The 17,376-nt window shown below is 58.4% G+C and overlaps 1 protein-coding gene across 1 annotated transcript in view; it reads right to left on the bottom strand.

The window, feature by feature from the left end:
- Positions 1–394: 394 nt before the first annotated feature.
- Positions 395–17,376, bottom strand: part of LOC134137571 (1-phosphatidylinositol 4,5-bisphosphate phosphodiesterase gamma-1-like) — a 30,630-nt gene continuing 13,648 nt past the window's right edge. The window contains exons 8-32 of the mRNA XM_062570705.1: positions 15,042–15,117; positions 13,549–13,650; positions 13,351–13,469; positions 13,108–13,193; positions 12,694–12,814; positions 12,288–12,456; positions 11,785–11,904; positions 11,448–11,555; positions 11,098–11,285; positions 10,136–10,336; positions 9,814–9,933; positions 9,081–9,264; positions 8,452–8,529; positions 7,313–7,416; positions 6,680–6,776; positions 6,296–6,362; positions 5,181–5,344; positions 4,785–4,881; positions 4,364–4,588; positions 3,904–4,052; positions 3,186–3,300; positions 2,879–3,040; positions 2,642–2,730; positions 2,246–2,430; positions 395–2,131 (exon numbers count right to left, since the gene is read on the bottom strand). Coding sequence (XP_062426689.1) covers positions 2,080–2,131; positions 2,246–2,430; positions 2,642–2,730; positions 2,879–3,040; positions 3,186–3,300; positions 3,904–4,052; positions 4,364–4,588; positions 4,785–4,881; positions 5,181–5,344; positions 6,296–6,362; positions 6,680–6,776; positions 7,313–7,416; positions 8,452–8,529; positions 9,081–9,264; positions 9,814–9,933; positions 10,136–10,336; positions 11,098–11,285; positions 11,448–11,555; positions 11,785–11,904; positions 12,288–12,456; positions 12,694–12,814; positions 13,108–13,193; positions 13,351–13,469; positions 13,549–13,650; positions 15,042–15,117 — 3,178 coding nt within the window. The 3' untranslated portion in view covers positions 395–2,079. The remainder of the gene's footprint in view (positions 2,132–2,245; positions 2,431–2,641; positions 2,731–2,878; positions 3,041–3,185; positions 3,301–3,903; positions 4,053–4,363; positions 4,589–4,784; positions 4,882–5,180; positions 5,345–6,295; positions 6,363–6,679; positions 6,777–7,312; positions 7,417–8,451; positions 8,530–9,080; positions 9,265–9,813; positions 9,934–10,135; positions 10,337–11,097; positions 11,286–11,447; positions 11,556–11,784; positions 11,905–12,287; positions 12,457–12,693; positions 12,815–13,107; positions 13,194–13,350; positions 13,470–13,548; positions 13,651–15,041; positions 15,118–17,376) is intronic.

Below are 17,376 nucleotides of genomic sequence, written 5' to 3'. Positions count from 1 at the left end.
GCTCCCCTGTGTCCCCACGGGTCAGGTGTTGGATCCCCGAGTCCTCTGCCCCCATGGCCATGTCCCAGGTCCCCATGGGCCGGGTCCCATGGCCTGTGTCCCGTGTCCCCACAGCCCACGTCCCTGTGGCCCATGTCATCCATCCTGCGGTCCCATGTCCCAATGGTCTGTGTCCTGTGTCCCTATGACACGTGTCATCTGTCCCGTCCCCCCCCCCCCGGCCCGTGACACCATGTTTCCCCATGGCTTATGTCCCAGTGACCTGTCCCCCCTGTATCTCCACGCCTCTGTGTCCTCTGTCCTGGCTGCTGTTACCCCACTTTGTACATCTCCTGGCCTGGGGACATCCTCCATGTCCATGAGCTCGGGGGAATCAGACCAAGGGCCCTGGGTATAAATATTGGCTAAATAGATTTATTTTCATACAAAGAATACACAGACCCTCTGACAGGGTGCCCTCCCCTCGAGGACACCCCGAGATGCCACCGGCCCACCTTGTCGTTGCCCTCTCGCCCAGGTGCCTGCAGCACCCCAAGGTGCAAGCTCAGCCCGGGGATAAGCGGCACAAGCTCTGCTCGCTTTAATGGTTATCCCTGGACTGGATCCGGCCCATGGAGACACCTTGGGTCCCTCCTAGAAGTCTTGGAGCGCCAGGGACCCAGGCTGGTGTCCAGCCGGATGTGACTTCCCCAGTGGGGACGATTGCCAGCAGCAGGGACCTTGGCTGGGGGGCACGGGCCTCCCTCCGGAGAAATTCCCGGGGCTCTGCTGCTGCCCCGGGACGTGACCTCAGGGACGTCCCCGTCCCTCGGCCTCCAGGCCCCAGGAGATGGGGGCTGCCTCATCGCCCGCGTTTGCCCCGCACCCTGTCTCCTGGCACCCTCCCCGCAGGGTGCCCCTGTCCCCACTCCCTTGCTGTTTGACCGGGGGCACCTCAGGACATTTTGGGGTTCCCCCGTGCCTCAATACTGTGGCTGGTAACAGACCCCTCCCTGCGCCATATGTACACACTGAATAGAAGAAGAAAATACAGGTATTTATAGCGGGAGCCCTGCCCAGCTCTGTGGGGTGGGATGCTCCCCTCCCCACTGGGACCCCCCGAGCCATGCCATCCCCCGCGTCTCTGTCCCAGTGGGACTGGGGGCTCGGAGCGAGTGGTGCCCCTTCTCCCATCCTCAACCCTGGCCCGTGGTGGGGAGGACGGTGCAGGTCGAGCCCAAGGGTGCAGGATGAGTCCAGGCAGGGAGGGAGGGTGCAGGACGTGGGGTGGCTGGTCCTGCTTCTTCCTGGGCCAGTTTTGCACCAGGAGACCTTTTCTGTGTCTCAGTTTCTCCAGCAGGTTGGGGGGCTGGTATCACACCCCGCTTCTGAGGGAAGCTGCCCCAGCCTGCGGTGCTGGGAAGTTAGGGCTGGGCATGCCGCTGCCATCGCCCCGCGCTTGCTCGGGCAGCCCTCGAGCCCTCGCTGTGTCTGTGTCTGCCCCAGGCAGCTCCCGCGTGCAGGGACAATGGCCAACATCCCTCCTGGCCCTGCGGGAGCGCCGAGCTGCAGCCGCACCCCTGGGTGCTGCGGCCCAAGCCCTTCCGGGGAGCGAGGCGAGAGGAGGCAGGGAGTTACACGGGGCCGAAACAGAGCTTCCCTCCTCCTGCCTCGCTGCTGTGCCTCCATCCCTGCCTGGTGCGGTGATGGAGAAACATCATAGACCTACGCAAAGACCCCTCTTCTCCCCAGACTGGAGACTTTTGACCAGCCTTTGCTGGTACCGTCCATCCCCAGGACCTAGCGGTGCTGGCACCCTTGAGCACCGGGTCGTGTCGACGGTGGCTGGAGCCGGGCTGGCACGAGTGCTGCTCAGGGGGCACCAGGTCTGGCCATCCCACCCTCCCGCCATCCCTTTGTGGCAGGAGAGGAGGTGGCAGGGGGCTGTCCCTGTGGGCTGAGTCCTGGCCCGCACCAGCTCTGAGTGTAGGAGGGATGCGGGCGACAGGCAAGGATATGTCCACAGCCAGCTGGTGGCACCGGCCAGGGCTCATGCAGGCAAGACTCCCCGGCCATGGGGCCTGGAGAGCCCCAGCTGGCTCAGTTGCGCTTGCTGACCATCTGCCGATCCCTCTTCTTCTTCTCCATCAGCCTGGGGGGGGGGGGATGGAGAGGTGGCATTAGCAACCTCTCTACTGACTGTAGGGGCCAAACTGGGGGCTCAGGGCAAGGGTGCACCCCAAGGCCAGCATGGAGGGGGACTCACTTGCGGTTGCGCACTTCCGTGAGCTCCATGAGACGCTCCTGGGCCGCCCGCAGCTCGTCGAGGCGCTGCTGGTAGCGGGAGTCACAGTTGTTGGTGCGCTCGTAGCTGGAGACCTGGCTGGAGAGCTCGCTGGCGCGATCACGCAGCTGCTGAATGGATGAGTACAGGTTCTCCTCATCTTCCTCCTGCTCCGACACAAGGACATGAGGCTCGTGGGCCTGGTGTGGGCACCCAGGGCCCCACTCTCCCCCCTCCAGGAGGGGAAACTGAGGCATGAAGTGGGACACCATGTTGCACAGGAAGCTCTGGGTCAAGCTGTTGAGGGAGCAGAGGGGATGTGGGGAGTCTGGGGAATGTCATGGGGCACAGGTAGGTCCCCACATGGCACCCACCCACCTTGGCATTGATGATCTCAATATGGATGAGGAGAGCGGCCAGCTCCAGGTCCTCTGTGTAGCTGTTCTTAAGCGGCACCGACCGATAACCTGGACATGACATTGCAGTTGTTGCGACATGGTCTTGTACCTTCTGCATGGCCATTGCTGTGAGCCACAAGCACATGGCCACCCCGGGAGCTGACCCCCAAGGGGCTGAGCCTCAGGTGGGCACCCAGCAGGGATGGAGGGAGCATACCTGTTTTGAGGCCCTTGACAGGAAAGGTGGCTTGTGCTAAAAAGTTGGGGTCGCTGAACATGTCCTCCTCATACACCACGAAGCGGAGGAAGGCGAACTCAGGGTTGTTGATGTCGAAGACAAACTGCTTGAAGAGCCACACGGGGTTGAAACCGTTGTCAGCTGGCAGGCGAGGACAGAACAGGCAGGAATCAGAGCACGGAGCTGGGCTGGATGCCTGGATGGTGCACAGCATGGCACCGGCATGGCACTGACTGGCCCGAGGGTGAAAGGACCCAGTGGGTGTATCACCTGCACGGACCCTCACCTACAACATCCGTTTTGTTCTTGCTGTTGTCGTACTCGGAGCCACACACCTCCACCTCCACGAAGGGACACACGATGCTCCTCCCATTCTTGGGCAGGTGCCGGGCGCCGAGGATCTGGGGGAGGTGGAGGAGGAGGAGAAGGAGGCTGAGCTCCAGCTGCCCTGGCCCTGCAGGCTAGGAGGGACTCCTGGAGCAGCCCTATGGCTCAATCCTTTATGGTCTAATAAGCCTCACTAGGCCTTCTCAGGCCTACATAGGAATTTGGACAGATTTTAGCTCGATTTCAGCCATATCTGTAAAATTATTTATGAAACTCGTTTTCTCTGTGACTTGCTCAAGGGTCACAGAACCACAGAATGGCTGGGGTTGGGAGGGAACGTTTGGAGATCCTCTGGTCCAGCCCACCTGCTCAAGCAGGGTCAGATGACTATGGACTAGCCCGTCCTAGCTGTAACATCAAAATTACCCAAAGGTGGGGCAACATGGTTGGGAGCTTCTTTTAGCTGTTTTATTCTCCAACTTGCTCTTGCTGAGGTTTTGCTCAGCTCCGTGCAATGCCATGTACCGACAGACCTAAGAGGTCGCAGTATAACAAATCCCATGGAGCAATGGCAGAGAAAACTCCCCATCAGCATGGTACCGATGGCGAACACTTCGGGGTGCTGGTGAGTCGCCATTCTCTGCTTGTCCTCCCCCATGCCACTGGCCCCCACTTGCCTGCAGCTGCACTGTAATGGGCTCCACAATCTTCAGGCTGTTCTTGTCGAAGGGGTCAAACGTCTCATCCCTCATGATGTCGGGCTGCAGGACGTAGCCGCTGCGGCCTCCGAGCATGAACAGCGCCTGGTTCAGCTGCATCGGCTTGTCTGATAGCCACAGGGACAGAACAGCTCTGAGCTATGGGGTTCAGGGTTCCCCCGAGGTCCCTAGGAGGAAGGTCCTGCCCTAGGCAACCCCCCAACAGAGAGTCCCTGGCCCCAGGTAGAGAAGGGATGCAGCCAGATATTGCATGAAGTATCTAAGTATCAAGGATGTCCCCATTAGGATGGAGATGAGGGCTGGATAGAGCATCCAAGCCACATCCAGCAGTGACTGGAGAGCCACCAGGGATGGGGATGGGGGAAATGGGGTGACCTGTAGGACTGAGCCCACCAGCCACCCTAGAAGCAGGATTTACCGGGGGTCTGGAAGTTGAGAGCCACAAGCTGGCTGCCACAGATCCACATAGGCAGCGGATCGTAGTTGGAGGAATCCAAGCGCTGGCCTTTGGGGTAGATGCGACTGAGTTGGCGCCGGTTGTACTGCAGGAACTTCTTGCCCTTGCTTCGGTTGGCGTACTTCTCGGCTTTGGTCTCCGGGAAGGAGGACATGTCCCGGTAGCACGCCTTGTCTGTGCCAATCTCTGAAAGCGCAAAAGGCAGCTGTCAGCAGGAAGCTGCAGGGCTCTCAGGCTGTGCCAGTGGTCTGGGGTGCCTCAACCTCTGCCCCAAGGGCATATGGGGCCAAAAGGGGGTGCCCCACAGACCAGCCTGAGTCCACTCAGTTCCCTGCCTGCCCAGCTCTTTCCCTGATCATACCATCACCCCCCTGGCTCTTACTGTCTTCATCGAACGGCACTGGACGGCAATAAACAACGAGCTCGGAGAGCTCCAGCGCAATCTTCTTCCTCCGCTCCATGATCTTCCCCTCTTGCATCTGCACAAGGGAAAACAGGAGCTAAAACTGTTGCCCTGGTGTGCCTGTCTCCTCCCAGGCCCCCACTGCAGAGGATGATCCATAGATGATGGCATGGGACCATCCACCAAAATGTAACCTTTATTTTGCCCCATGCTGCAACCAGGGCCAACTCGGTGGGGTGTGGGGTCATGGGCTGCCGGGCTCATGCTCCTGTGGGAGGGCTGGGCCTCCTTTCTCCTCACCAGGGAGCAGGCAGTGCTCAGCTTCTCCAGGTCCTGTGACACCTGGAGTGTTGCCTGGCCCGCAGTGCCCCTCACCCTGGCATCGGCGTTCTGCGTGGCCTCCCGGATCTTGGCCACCCACTCGCTGAGCTCCTCCTGCGTGTCTGCGGCCACGTCCAGTGACTGGGCTGCGTGGGACATCTGCTGGGAATGGATGGTGAAGACAAATGGTTTGGAGCTCCTCCCGTCTTTGCAGATAACTATAAGGACATCAGAGGGGGCTTTACTTGAAGAGATTCCCAACGGATGGCTCTGTGGAGCAAACGAAACCTCAGCGGTCCTGCTTGGCCCACGGCAAAGCATGGGATAGGAACACGCTGGGGACTGCAGATTCCTCGGTGCACCCCCTGTACCCCTCGGAGCACCCCCTGTACCCCAACCGATGCTTGGCTTAGCCTCCCTCGCCTGCTGTAGCCCTACAGCCAGGATTTGGGGGTGCCAGATGGACAGAGGTGTTTGCCAGGGGCAAATCTTCACTGAGGATGCAAGGCAGAGTGTGCAAATCTGGTTTCGCCTGCTGCGATGCTGCCTGCAACGCAAGGCACAGCAGAGACTGAGTGCCCACGGGCAACTGGCAGGCTGTAGGGCTGTCCCCCTCTGAAACTGGAAATCACCAAGAATTACAATTTGGGAGAGGGGATCCAAACTTCCCCCTAAACTCCAGTCAATCACTGAAAAATATCTGGAAATGAAAGCAGCAACCAGAAATGCTCTGTTCTGCTGTTTCTGTAATTAAGAGTTTCAGCTTTCTGTGTTGAAATGCATTTTTCCTTTGAACTGTCTTGTCTTGCAGGGGACTAAATATCCACCAAACTAAACCAAAACTGTTTGGGCCTTGAAGGATGGGTTGCTTTGGCAGAATCCTTCTGAATTCAGCCCTGTGTTTCCCCTGCTTGGTGTGAGGCTACTTCCAGCCTCTTAGCCGGAGCAAGGACAGAGAAGTTCAGTCCTTCCCCAGCTGCAGCCTATGTTCAGCTTGGTCAGCCACCTGGGGGCCAATGGTATCTGCCAGAGAGCAGGTCCACAGCAGCTCTACAGCTGACTGGACTCAGGTGTGTGACGAGTTTCAAGAGCCTCAGGTCATTGCACTGATCTTTAGCTTTCCATGAACACTCCTGCTCCCTCCGTGGGGATGCAGCAGAGACACTCACCTACGTGGCAGGATGGCACATCGATGAAGCCCTTCAGGAAGTTCCCCAGGGGGCTGTTTTCTGATGACTGCAAGAGAGGAGGGAAGAGGGAGCAGTGAAAGGTCTTTGCAAGGAAGCCACCGCTAGCTGACTTTGTCCCACTCGCTTTGGCAACCTCCTTAACCCCAAAGCCACCCCTAGCTTTGCCAAGTCTCAGCAAAGCCAAGAAAACACCTTCTCCCCATTCCTACACAAAAGCCCTTCTGGACGAGGGCTGAGCCTCTCTGTGGGTTCTGCTCTATGTCCAGAGGCAGGAGCATCCTCAGGCTCTGGACAAAGATCTACACTCAGGCAGATTCGACTCCAGGCGTGCAGATGGAGCCAGCACAGGGACATCCCACTCACAGCTTCATCCTGCTCCTGCGCCTGCGTGTTCACGATCTCTTCCACATAGTTGGCTGGGAACCACAGCTGCTTCTTGCCTCCATAGTCCCCCCGCCACCTAGAAGGGGTGAGAGGATCAAGGCAAGTGGACTGATTCGGGGGGGGACGAGGGTGTTAACACTGCATGCAATGTCAGGGAACATTTGGAGAGGGGAGGGACAGAAAAGGAGGCAGTTAAAACCTGTTGCAGTAACACCCATCGCCCGTGCAGTTGCTGTGGCATGGGACAGTGCCCAAAGCCCCCGTGCCCCAGTGGATTTCAGCAAGGGAACCCCAAGGGCACAGAATGCCGTTGGAGCTGCTATCGCAGAGCTTTTGGCCTGTCGCAGCTCAGGGTGGACTTCTCCACCTCCCAGCTGCAGCCCAAGGCATCCTGCAAATGGCAGCGCTGGCACCATCCCATAGCAGCTTCTCTGCTCTGTTTCCAGCACATCTGGAGTGGAGCGTGAGGGGCTATGTGATACCTGTGCCCACTCAGTAAAACCAGCAAAACCCCATGCCGGGAGGCTCCTACCAGCCCTGGGCTTGCAAACAAGCCACGCTGTGATGGCACCGGACACGGGGGCTGCCCTGGGCTGCGGGGACTGTGCTTACCAGCCACCATCCTGCTTGTCCACATTGTGGATGATGGCCTGCTTGCAAAATGACAGCTCATCCTCCCGCTGGGCTTTGTAGTCATAGAGGGCCTTCACTGTGCACTGGGTCGCAAGGGAGAGAAACATAGGCGTCACTGCTTGTCCTTCAGGTGTCTCTGGCCTGGGGACACTGCCCAGGGCTGGTGGCAGTGCTCCCTGCACAGCCTGGCTCCTCAAGCCCTGACATTTGTGCACGGGTACCCTCACTACCCAGGGTTAGTGTTCCTGGATCCAAATGATGCCCCAAAATAGCCCACACCAATAGTGAGATGTTAGATGGGGTGAAGGACAGGGAACATTGTGTTCCCATACGGTGTCCGCAGGGACAGCCACATTGCAGGGCCATGGGGGCTGCTGTGGGAAGCCCCGTGTACCTGCTGTGCCTCTAGCCCTGTGGTGAAGGAGAGCAAGGCCATGTCCCGTGAGCTCTTGTGTCCCAGCTTGGCTGAGGGGACCCGCAACACATGCTGAAAAGCCCCCGTGCCACCGACAGCAGCTTTAGCAACTGTTCCAGGCACAGATCTGACAGCCACCATCACAGCTGGGTGCTGACCCTGTGGTTAACACTTTTGGCTGCACCAGTGCAAAGTAGCTTCTACTTTTAAGTTCCCAAATGGTTTCTCTTGTTGCACTAAAGGGATTTATCTTGAGAAATTCCTGGAAAAAGCTTTTTGGGTTAAGCCTTCCCATATTTGGTCTTAGCCTGAGAGTTGGTCTGCTGCAAAGAGAAGTTTAAAGTACAGCCATGTAAGATTGTAGGATCATATGACCACAGCGTAATTTGGTTTGGAAGGGACCTTGGAAGAGGTTTAGGGCTTTAGTTCAATGTCCTGCTCAAAGCAGGTCTGCTCTGAGACCAGCACAGGTTTCTCAGGGCTTTATCCAGTCTGTGCTGGGCAGAGGGCATGGATTAGGCCAACCTGTGGCTTTGTGCCACAGGGGGTCCCAACATAAGAAGGATGCTGTAGCAAAGCAGTGAAATGCTGCAGCTTTTCAGGCCTGTGGGTTGGGGGCATGCCATGGCGCTCCAGCTCCAGTGCTAGAGTCACCATGTCCCACTGCTCTGTACCTCCCAAGGATGCTGGTCTGGCCTCTTACCCTGGCCATTGGCATCTTGTTGGCCTCCACGTAGAAGTGAGGTGTCCGCACCTCATACAGGGCTCCGTAGTCCAGCTCCTGCAAGGAGAGGTGCCTGAGCAAGGTCACCTGGCTGCTTAGCTGCCAGGAGGGGGGAGGAACACAGGGGGGATACTGCTGCATCCAGCTGAAGGGCAGCTAATAGCCTTTTCCAAATAATTGGAGGGGAATTACAAAGATGATGGAGCCAAGCTCTTTGTCGTTTGGGCAGATGATATAACCTGGAGCAATGGCTGCAGACTGCAGCTTGGCCAGGTTGGGCTGGACTTGCAGCAAATCTCCTTTGCCAGGAGGGAGCTGCAGCTCAGGGCTGAGGTTGGGGGGGGTCCCAGATCTCCATCCTGGAGTTTTCCCAGCCTCAACATGGCTGCCGTGGTGCAGCATTGGCAACAGCCCTGCTCTGTGGTGGAGGGTTGGGAGCCCTTGAGGAGGCTGGAGCAGAGACTTTCTCATTCCAGCAAAGCTCGTGACAGGGCCAGCTTGCCTGTAGCACAGCATCTGTGCCACCTAGGTTCTGCCAGCTTGCTGTAACAGTTTGCACAGCCCTGCTGAAGCCTGAAGCTGCCATCCCTGCTGCCAGGAACACTCACAGTGGTGCCCATCTTCTCCAGGGTCTCCTCATTGATAGGGTAGCGCAGCTTCATCTTCCGGTAGAGTGGGTGCTTCTCGTAGTAGCTCACAAGGTCCACGAGGCTCTCGAACTCAGCCGAGCTGCCCAGCATGAAGAGCCGACCTTCCTGCTGGATGCGGCAGTGCTTGATCTTCCCCTCTGCCCTGGGGCCAAGAGAGCCAGGGGGGATTGTGAGATGTGGTGAGGAACTCATTGGGGCCACAGTGATAGAAGAGGCCTGAGCTAGGGCAACACAATCACCCTGTCCTTGCTGCTAGCCCTGCTCCGGCAATAAATTAATGCAGGATGCTGCCAAGACAGCAGCAGGTTGCAAGGAATGTGACTGACCACTGTGAAGATGCACCATTACCACCGCTGAAGCTGGGGGATCCCTTCCCTGACAGCCCTGTGCCTCCCGCAGCCCTGACTTGTCATGTGAAACAACCCATGAGACATTCTGGGAGGAATGACACCAGTCCTCCCACCCGATGTAGAGCAAATCCCCGCTGCAACCACATGCTGGGACTGGCTCAAGAGAGTAGGGGAAGACGCCCCCCCACCAGGGCAGAACATCTGCACGGACACAGAAGACGTACTGATCTCCCGGTCTGAGTCACGGAAGACATGAGCCTAGCAGTTCTCTGCTCATCTTGCAGTACAGATGCCTGGGAACAGCTTGTACAGTCTCAGGATGCTGGGGAGGCCGCACTCACCGGAAGGAGATGGCATAAGAGTTGGGTTCGCTGCGCTTGCGCACCAGGAAGGCTCCATCCCGTGGGACCCTCATCAGCATGTGCTCGGCCTGCAGGCGTGTCAGGTTGGCGTGGTACCACCTGGCCAGGGGAGAGCAAGAAGGCGGTGGGCTGGTGCCACCATCCCTGCACCTGGGAGAGTGTCCCTCACCCGATACCGGCTCTGCCATGAGACAATGCTGGAGCCAGGCCCAGGGAGAGCAGGCAAGGAGAAGTGACAAAGCAAGAGGCCCTGGCAGCAAGGCCAGAGTACTGGGAAGACAGGGCAAGGGATCACCCTCACTCTTTGCTCTCGTGGGCATTGGGCTGGGGCACAGGGTCGGTGAGGCGCATCTCGAACTCGTTGCAGCGGAGTGGCACCTCCCGGTAGTGGCAGATGAGGCTGTAGAGGCTGTCGAAGACCAGGTTGTCTGTCAGGTAGAATTTGGTGGTGCCGGCCTCCTGCCGCGAGTGGATCCGGCAGTGCTGGACACGGTTGGATCTCCTGTTAGAGGGGAAGAAGGCAGTGGTGAACAATGCTGGGGTGCAATGAGGGAAGACACAGGGGTTGAGTGATCCCCATGGCTGCATCCCAGGTCTCAGGGGAGATGCATCCCCCCACAATCCCTTCTGCCCTCAGGCATGTACTGCAAAGGAGAGTGCTGGGGTCTGGGTGCTGCGAGTGCTTCAACAGCAGGGAGAAGCCCACAGGAGGCAGATTTGTCTAGAGCAAAGAGAGGAGGTGGTCTAGGGGCACAGCTTAGGATGCTTCAGGGGAAGGGCTGAGAGCATCCCTGGCAGCTGCTCAATGGGCCAGGCTGGTGCTGATTGCCCGGAGCTCCCGATGAGCTGGGTGTCTGCCCCCTGTCACATCATCTCACATCCCTACCTTCCTCAGGCCCCCTGTCTAGCAGTGGGGGGGGGGGGCAATAATCCAAATATTATTTAGAAGGTTCAGTAGTAGGCATGTGTTATGCAGCTCTCGGGTCCAAGCCAGGTCAGGACACTGCTGTGCAAGCTGCTGCACACCATGCAAAAAAAACAGCATTTGCCCCAAGATCTCTTATCTCTTACTGGTCACAATTTCTGCCTCTGAACTGGGAATTTGCTAGAAGGCAACCCCTGAACACGCAGAGGGATGCCCAGACTGGCAGACTCCTGAGGAAGGTCTGAGCCCACTGTCCTCCCCAGAGAGCAGAGACAAGGGCTGTCTGTGGGGTACATGCTGGGAAGAGGATGGTGCGGCCACCAGGCTGGGGCTCCTACCAGAAGGAGAGGGTGTAGTCACCGACGAAGGTCTCGCTCTCCCGCACGAGGAAGGTGCCATCCTTGCCACCTGTCTCAGTGCAGTACTCGTGCAGCAGTTTCTCTGCGATCTGTCGCCCGTCACGGCCTCCTCCCAGCTTCCCGTGGAACCACTTCTCTGTGAAGTGCAGCTCGTTGTTGTTGAACTCCTGTGTGCCGTCAGAGACACCGGGGGTTAGCATCCCCTTGAGCCGTGGGGCAGAGAGCAGCCGGTATCGGCTGGGGCATCACAAAACCTCTCCCCCTCCTTGTGGAGACTCTCAGGCTCCCCAGATGCCCCTCAGAAGTTCAAGTGCCTTTCCGGCAGGTACCTCCTTCTGTTCCACCTCTTCCTCGTCCTCATTGAACTGGTAGCGGGATGTCTCCTCCGAGTAATAGATCTTGTTGCTCGTCAGGACGAAATAATGTGGGCTCCAGGTCTGGGAGAGAAAAACAGCGTCACTGGGGCAGGGATGAGAGTGGCATGGAGGCATGGGGCTTTGAGGCCCCATTCCTCTCATGAAATGGTAATGGCTTAGTAGAGCATGTGTCCCGTGCCTGCTGCAAACCCCAATGCTCTCCCACACTAGCATGTCCTGCATCTCCGTCTGACTGACCCCACTCACCCCTGACTATTTGCCTCTTTATTCTGTCAAGAAAGGCTCTTACATGATCAATAGGGTCTTCAAGGTAGAGGATGCCATTTTTGATGGAGTTACTGATGTCGTTCTCGGAGTAGCTGGCTGTGGAGACCTCCTCGTACAGATTCCCTTCAACCAGTTTCTTGTGCTGTGGAAACAGCCCAGAGAGAGGAGCTCAGCAATGGGGATGATCATCTCATCAGTCTGTGGCGCTCACCAGGCTCCCAGCTCTCAAAGTAATGCTTGGAAAGTGAAGAGAGAGCCCTGCAGATCCCCCTCACCCTGGCTGTTTGCATCATGGTGCCCATCTCCTGTGTGCTTCTGCACTGTCACGACCACCTGCAATGTGCCAGGAGGTCCTTGGGGTTCCCAAGCCCTGTAGATCTCTCCTTGCACACACAGATCCCTAGCATCCTATCATATGGTATGGAGGGATTTGGGATAATCCCCATCCCTTTCAGCCCGGTGTTGATCTTGCCCCACTGCTCCTGCCAGGAAAGAGGAACTTCAGGGAGGTGCCGGGCTCTGCACCTTGATAAGGATCTTCTTCTTGAGCTGTGTGGGTGATGGCAGCTCATCAGCGTTGATGTCCACTGGCTTGGTGAGCAACATGTCCCCAAAGACCTTCTTGAAGTGGGAGGCCATGTTCCTCTGCTGGACGATGCTGCAGTGGTCTTCGATGGAGAGAATGATGGGGAACCTGAAGGAAGCAGGCAGGAAAGGTGACTCAGAGTGTCAACTCACTTGCACTCCCAGTAGGGTTGAGCCAGAGCCTGAGGGAGCAAATGGGAAGCTGTAGGCTGGGCCACAGGAAGAAGAAGAAGTAGAGGGGAATTTGTGCAATATTATCCTGCATGGACCAGAGATGGGGGCATTGTGTGACCAGTACAGCCTGGGAGCTTGGAGTGGGATTGGCGCAGGGACTGGGAGCTCTTACTCGGAGGTGACGAACGCATGCTCCTTGATGGTGTGCAGGACATCCAGGAACTTGATCTTGGAAGTGAGTGTGTGGCCATGATAGATGATGGGCAGGTCATCCGGGCCATCCCAGCAGTCCACTGAGTGGGGGGGGACACCCTAGTTAATATGTGCTGTTCTCCGATCTCATTCCCCAACCTTGTTCCTGGCCCCCTCTTCTGTCATGCAGATGCGCTGTGCAGTGCTCCATGCACCATGGAAGATGCTTTTGGGTTCCTGGGCAATGCAGGAAGGTCACCCCCCACCCCCATTCCAATGCCATGGGATGAGCTTGGGGACAGTCTGTCTGATGTGCTGCTGGGTGCCGAGGGGTGGCTGCCATTGCCATGGGGTCCCAGCAATTGAGGCGCCCAGCAGGGATGGGGTCACTCACGCTCAATGCAGCGGCAGCCCATGCGGAGGCAGCGGGCATACGCTTCCAGGGAGGACTCACTGGAGAACTGGTCCCCTGTCAGGTACCTGCAGAGGAGCAAGAGGAAAAGTCAGTGGGCTGCCTTTGCCAGGGGTAAAAGCAGGGAGGCTCCATGCAAGCATTGAGATCAATGAGAGAAGCCTGGGGGTGAGGAGATGCTTATGGGCTCCAGGGTACAGCAGGTGAGCTCTTCATCTGGCTTACGTGTTGTGGGAGGAGGAGATCCAGTACTGGGAGAGGGGATGGTTCATCTCCTCTGGCACCACGCGCTCATATTTTGAGTCCATCACCATGTTCTCCTTGGAGAAGAGGTACGTAAGGAACTGGGGAAGAAGCAGACAGGTTAGAGCATGCTGGGCCAGGGATCCCTGCAGGGGCTGTAACTGCAGGGAGGGCACGCACCTCGTCCAGCTGGAAGGAGGGGTCTGCTGCCTCACTGGAGCAGTCCTTGAGGTAGGTGCACATGTAGTCCCGCACCATGCCCACGTCGCTGGCCCAGGACTCCTAGGGCAGAAATGCACTACATTGTTCAGGAGGAGCTGGAGGCAGTGTGGCAGCCTGGAAGGTGTATCCCACTGGGGTCTTTGTGGCTGGGCCATCAGGGAATGCAGGAGGGTCTCCAAGATTGGGGCTGAGAGGTTTCCCTGAAGGATCTCCAAGTTCAGGCCAGGAGGGGCCCCTGAAGGATCTCCAAGATGGGGGCTGGGAGGTATCCCTCAGGAGTCCCAAGACCATGAGGCCATGAGGAATCTCTGAGGGATCTCTTAAGCCAGGGTCGGGAGGGATCTCCAAGGGTTCTCCAAGGCTGGGGTCAGGAGGGATCCCTAAGAGATCTCTAAGGCAGGTCCAGAAGAGATCTCTAAGGAATCTCTAAAGCCAGAGCCAGGAGGATCCCTGAGCGATCTTTAAGGCTGCGCCAGGAGGGATCTGAAATGGATCTCTAAGATTCAGACCAGCAGCATCCCAAAGTGATCTCTAAGGGCCAGGAGGGATCTCTAAGGTCCTCCCAAGACTGGAGCCAGGGGGATCCCTGAAGGATATCTAAGGTAGATCCAGACGGTGTCTCAAAAGGATTTCCAATACTGGGACCAGGATGATCCCTAAGAGACCAGTAAGGGTTGGCCAGGAGGATCCCTGAGGGATCTGGAAGGCTTACGACCCAACAGAATATCTAACAAGCTCTGCCCCCACCACCGGAGGCCAGATCATCACTGCCATGTGCTGGCAGATCTCTTTGGGTCCAGGCAGCGCAGATCTGTACTTGGCAGCACTACCCTGTTGCATCCCGAGATGGCTGGCCTTGTGCTCAGCCATGACCCATGCCAGCAGCAGGTCCATTCATGTGGCCAGAAGCTCCCCATCCTGCTTGGGTGCTACTGGGGTCCTGCCCTGTTGAACCCAGCCTGTTTTTCCCAGCCCCTGTTCCCGGTCTGCGGGGACCCAGTGCTGGCTGCAGTCTTCCCTCAACGTGAAGCACTAGCCAGGAGAAAAGCCAGAGTGAGACAAAGCTCAGTTTTCTAATAAGAAAAACATTTTCTTTTGGAACTGGTGTCAGTGATGCTGCTAGTTCCCTACAAGGAATGGGATTGTTGGAGGAAGCTGGGAGAGAGCCTGATAACTAAGGAAAGGAAGCCTCAAATTAGAAAGGCATAAACTGCTCCCCTGGACAGGATGAGAAATCACAGCCTGGCCTGGGTGGGGAGATGTGGGTTCAGCACCGGGAACGTGTCTGCATGCTGTGGCTGGGTGCTTGGTGCTGCGATGCACGACCAGGTCGTACAGGCAGCTGTGCGGCTTGGGGGCAGGAAGATGCCACAGCTGGGCAAAGGTGACCCTCTGGGGATGACCCTGTGCGGTGAGGACCTTGGATATGGGGGGGCCAGGGGGACACTCACCTTCTGGTCATGCAGCAGGAACTTCTGGAAGTCGTATAGAGAGATCTGGCACAACTCTGGCCGATCCACGTTCCTGGAGCACGGAGGGGCAGTCAGGAGGGGAGACAGGGAAGTTCCCCAGGGTGAGATGCGTGGAGCTTGCACCAGCCCGCACTCGTGTTCCCGGGGCCCCTGCTCCTGCCGGGCTCCTCTCGCTCTTCGCGGCCGCAAGCGGCGTGTTTGGGCAGAGGGACGCCACGGAGAGGCGGGAGCACTGGCGGCTACTGCACGGGGCAGCGACACAGCGTCCCGACAGCAGCCGTGGGGGCCGGGAAGACCGAGGGGCCCTGCGAGCGCCGGGGCCCCTCCAGGCGCGGGCAGGAAAGGGCGCTGCAGCAGCTCCCCGCACCCCAGCAAGCGGCCGCAACGCGACGGCCGCGTGTCACGGGGGCACTGGCGCGCGCATCGCCCCCCAGCGCGGGGGTGTCACCGCCCCACCACCCACCACGCCCTGCTCCCACTCTGCTCACCTCCACCCACAGCGCGACTCACATCCCCCCTCACATCCCCCCTCACATCGCCCCTAAAATCCCCTCACATCCCCTCACATCCACCCCGACATCCCCACTTACATCCCATTCACATCCCAGTCACATCCCGGCTCACATCCCCACTTACATCCCCTCACATCCCCACTCACATCCCCTCACTTCCCCCTCACATCCCCACTCACATCCCCCCTCACATCCCCCTCACATCCCCACTCACATCCCCTCACATTCCCCCTCACATCCCCAGTCACATCCCCTCACATCGCCACTCACATCCCCCTCACATCCCCCTCACATCCCCTCACATCGCCACCCACATCCCCCCTCACATCCCCACTCACATCCCCCCTCACATCCCCCTCACATCCCCACTCACATCCCCCTCAAATCCCCACTCACATCCCCTCACATCCCCACTCACATCCCCCTCACATCCCCACTCACATCCCCTCACATCCCCACTCACATCCCCCCTCACATCCCCCTCACATCCCCTCACATCCCCCTCACATCCCCCCTCACATCCCCCTCACATCCCCTCACATCCCCACTCACATCCCCCCTCACATCCCCCTCACATCCCCACTCACATCCCCCCTCACATACCCACTCACATCCCCCTCATATCCCCCTCACATCCCCCCTCACATCCCCACTCACATCCCCTCACATCCCCCTCACATCCCCCTCACATCCCCCCTCACATCCCCCCTCACATCCCCCTCACATCCCCCCTCACATCCCCACTCACATCCCCTCACATCCCCACTCACATCCCCCTCACATCCCCCTCACATCCCCCTCACATCCCCTCATATCCCCCTCACATCCCCCTCAGGTCCCCAAAAATCTTCGCCCTCACATCCCCCTCACATCCCCCCTCACATCCCCCCTCACATCCCCCCTCACATCCCCACTCACATCCCCTCACATCCCCACTCACATCCCCCCTCACATCCCCCTCACATCCCCTCATATCCCCCTCATATCCCCCTCACATCCCCCCTCACATCCCCCCTCACATCCCCTCACATCCCACTCACATCCCCCCTCACATCCCCCTCACATCCCCTCATATCCCCCTCACATCCCCCCTCACATCCCCCCTCACATACCCCTCACAACCCCCCTCACATCCCCCCTCACATCCCCACTCACATCCCCCTCACATCCCCCCTCACATCCCTCACATCCCCCCTCACATCCCCCTCACATTCCCTCACATCCCCTCATATCCCCCTCACATCCCCCTCACATCCCCACTCACATCCCCTCACATCCGCCTCACATCCCCTCACATCCCCACTCACATCCCCCTCACATCCCCCCTCACATCCCTCACATCCCCCCTCACATCCCCCCTCACATCCCCCTCACATCCCCCCTCACATCCCCTCATATCCCCCTCACATCCCCCTCACATCCCCCCTCACATCCCCTCACATCCCCCCTCACATCCCCCTCACATCCCCCTCACTTCCCCCTCACATCCCCTCACATCCCCTCACATCCCCCCTCACATCCCCGCACATCCCCTCATATCCCCCTCACATCCCCCCTCACTTCCCCCTCACATCCCCACTCACATCCCCCTCACATCCCCACTCACTTCCCAATCACATCCCCCTCACATTCCCTCACATCCCCCCTCACATCCCCCTCACATCCCCTCACATTCCCTCACATCCCCCCTCACATCCCCCTCACATCCCCTCACATCCCCTCACATCCCCCCTCACATCCCCCGCACATCCCCTCACATCCCCTCACATCCCCCCTCACATCCCCCTCACTTCCCCCTCACA

Source organism: Rhea pennata, chromosome 2 (genome assembly GCF_028389875.1).
Source record: "Rhea pennata isolate bPtePen1 chromosome 2, bPtePen1.pri, whole genome shotgun sequence".
In the NCBI taxonomy this organism is placed as follows: Eukaryota; Metazoa; Chordata; class Aves; order Rheiformes; family Rheidae; genus Rhea; species Rhea pennata.
The sequence above is the reverse complement of the archived record's forward strand: the minus strand, read 5'-3'. Positions and strand labels throughout refer to the sequence as shown.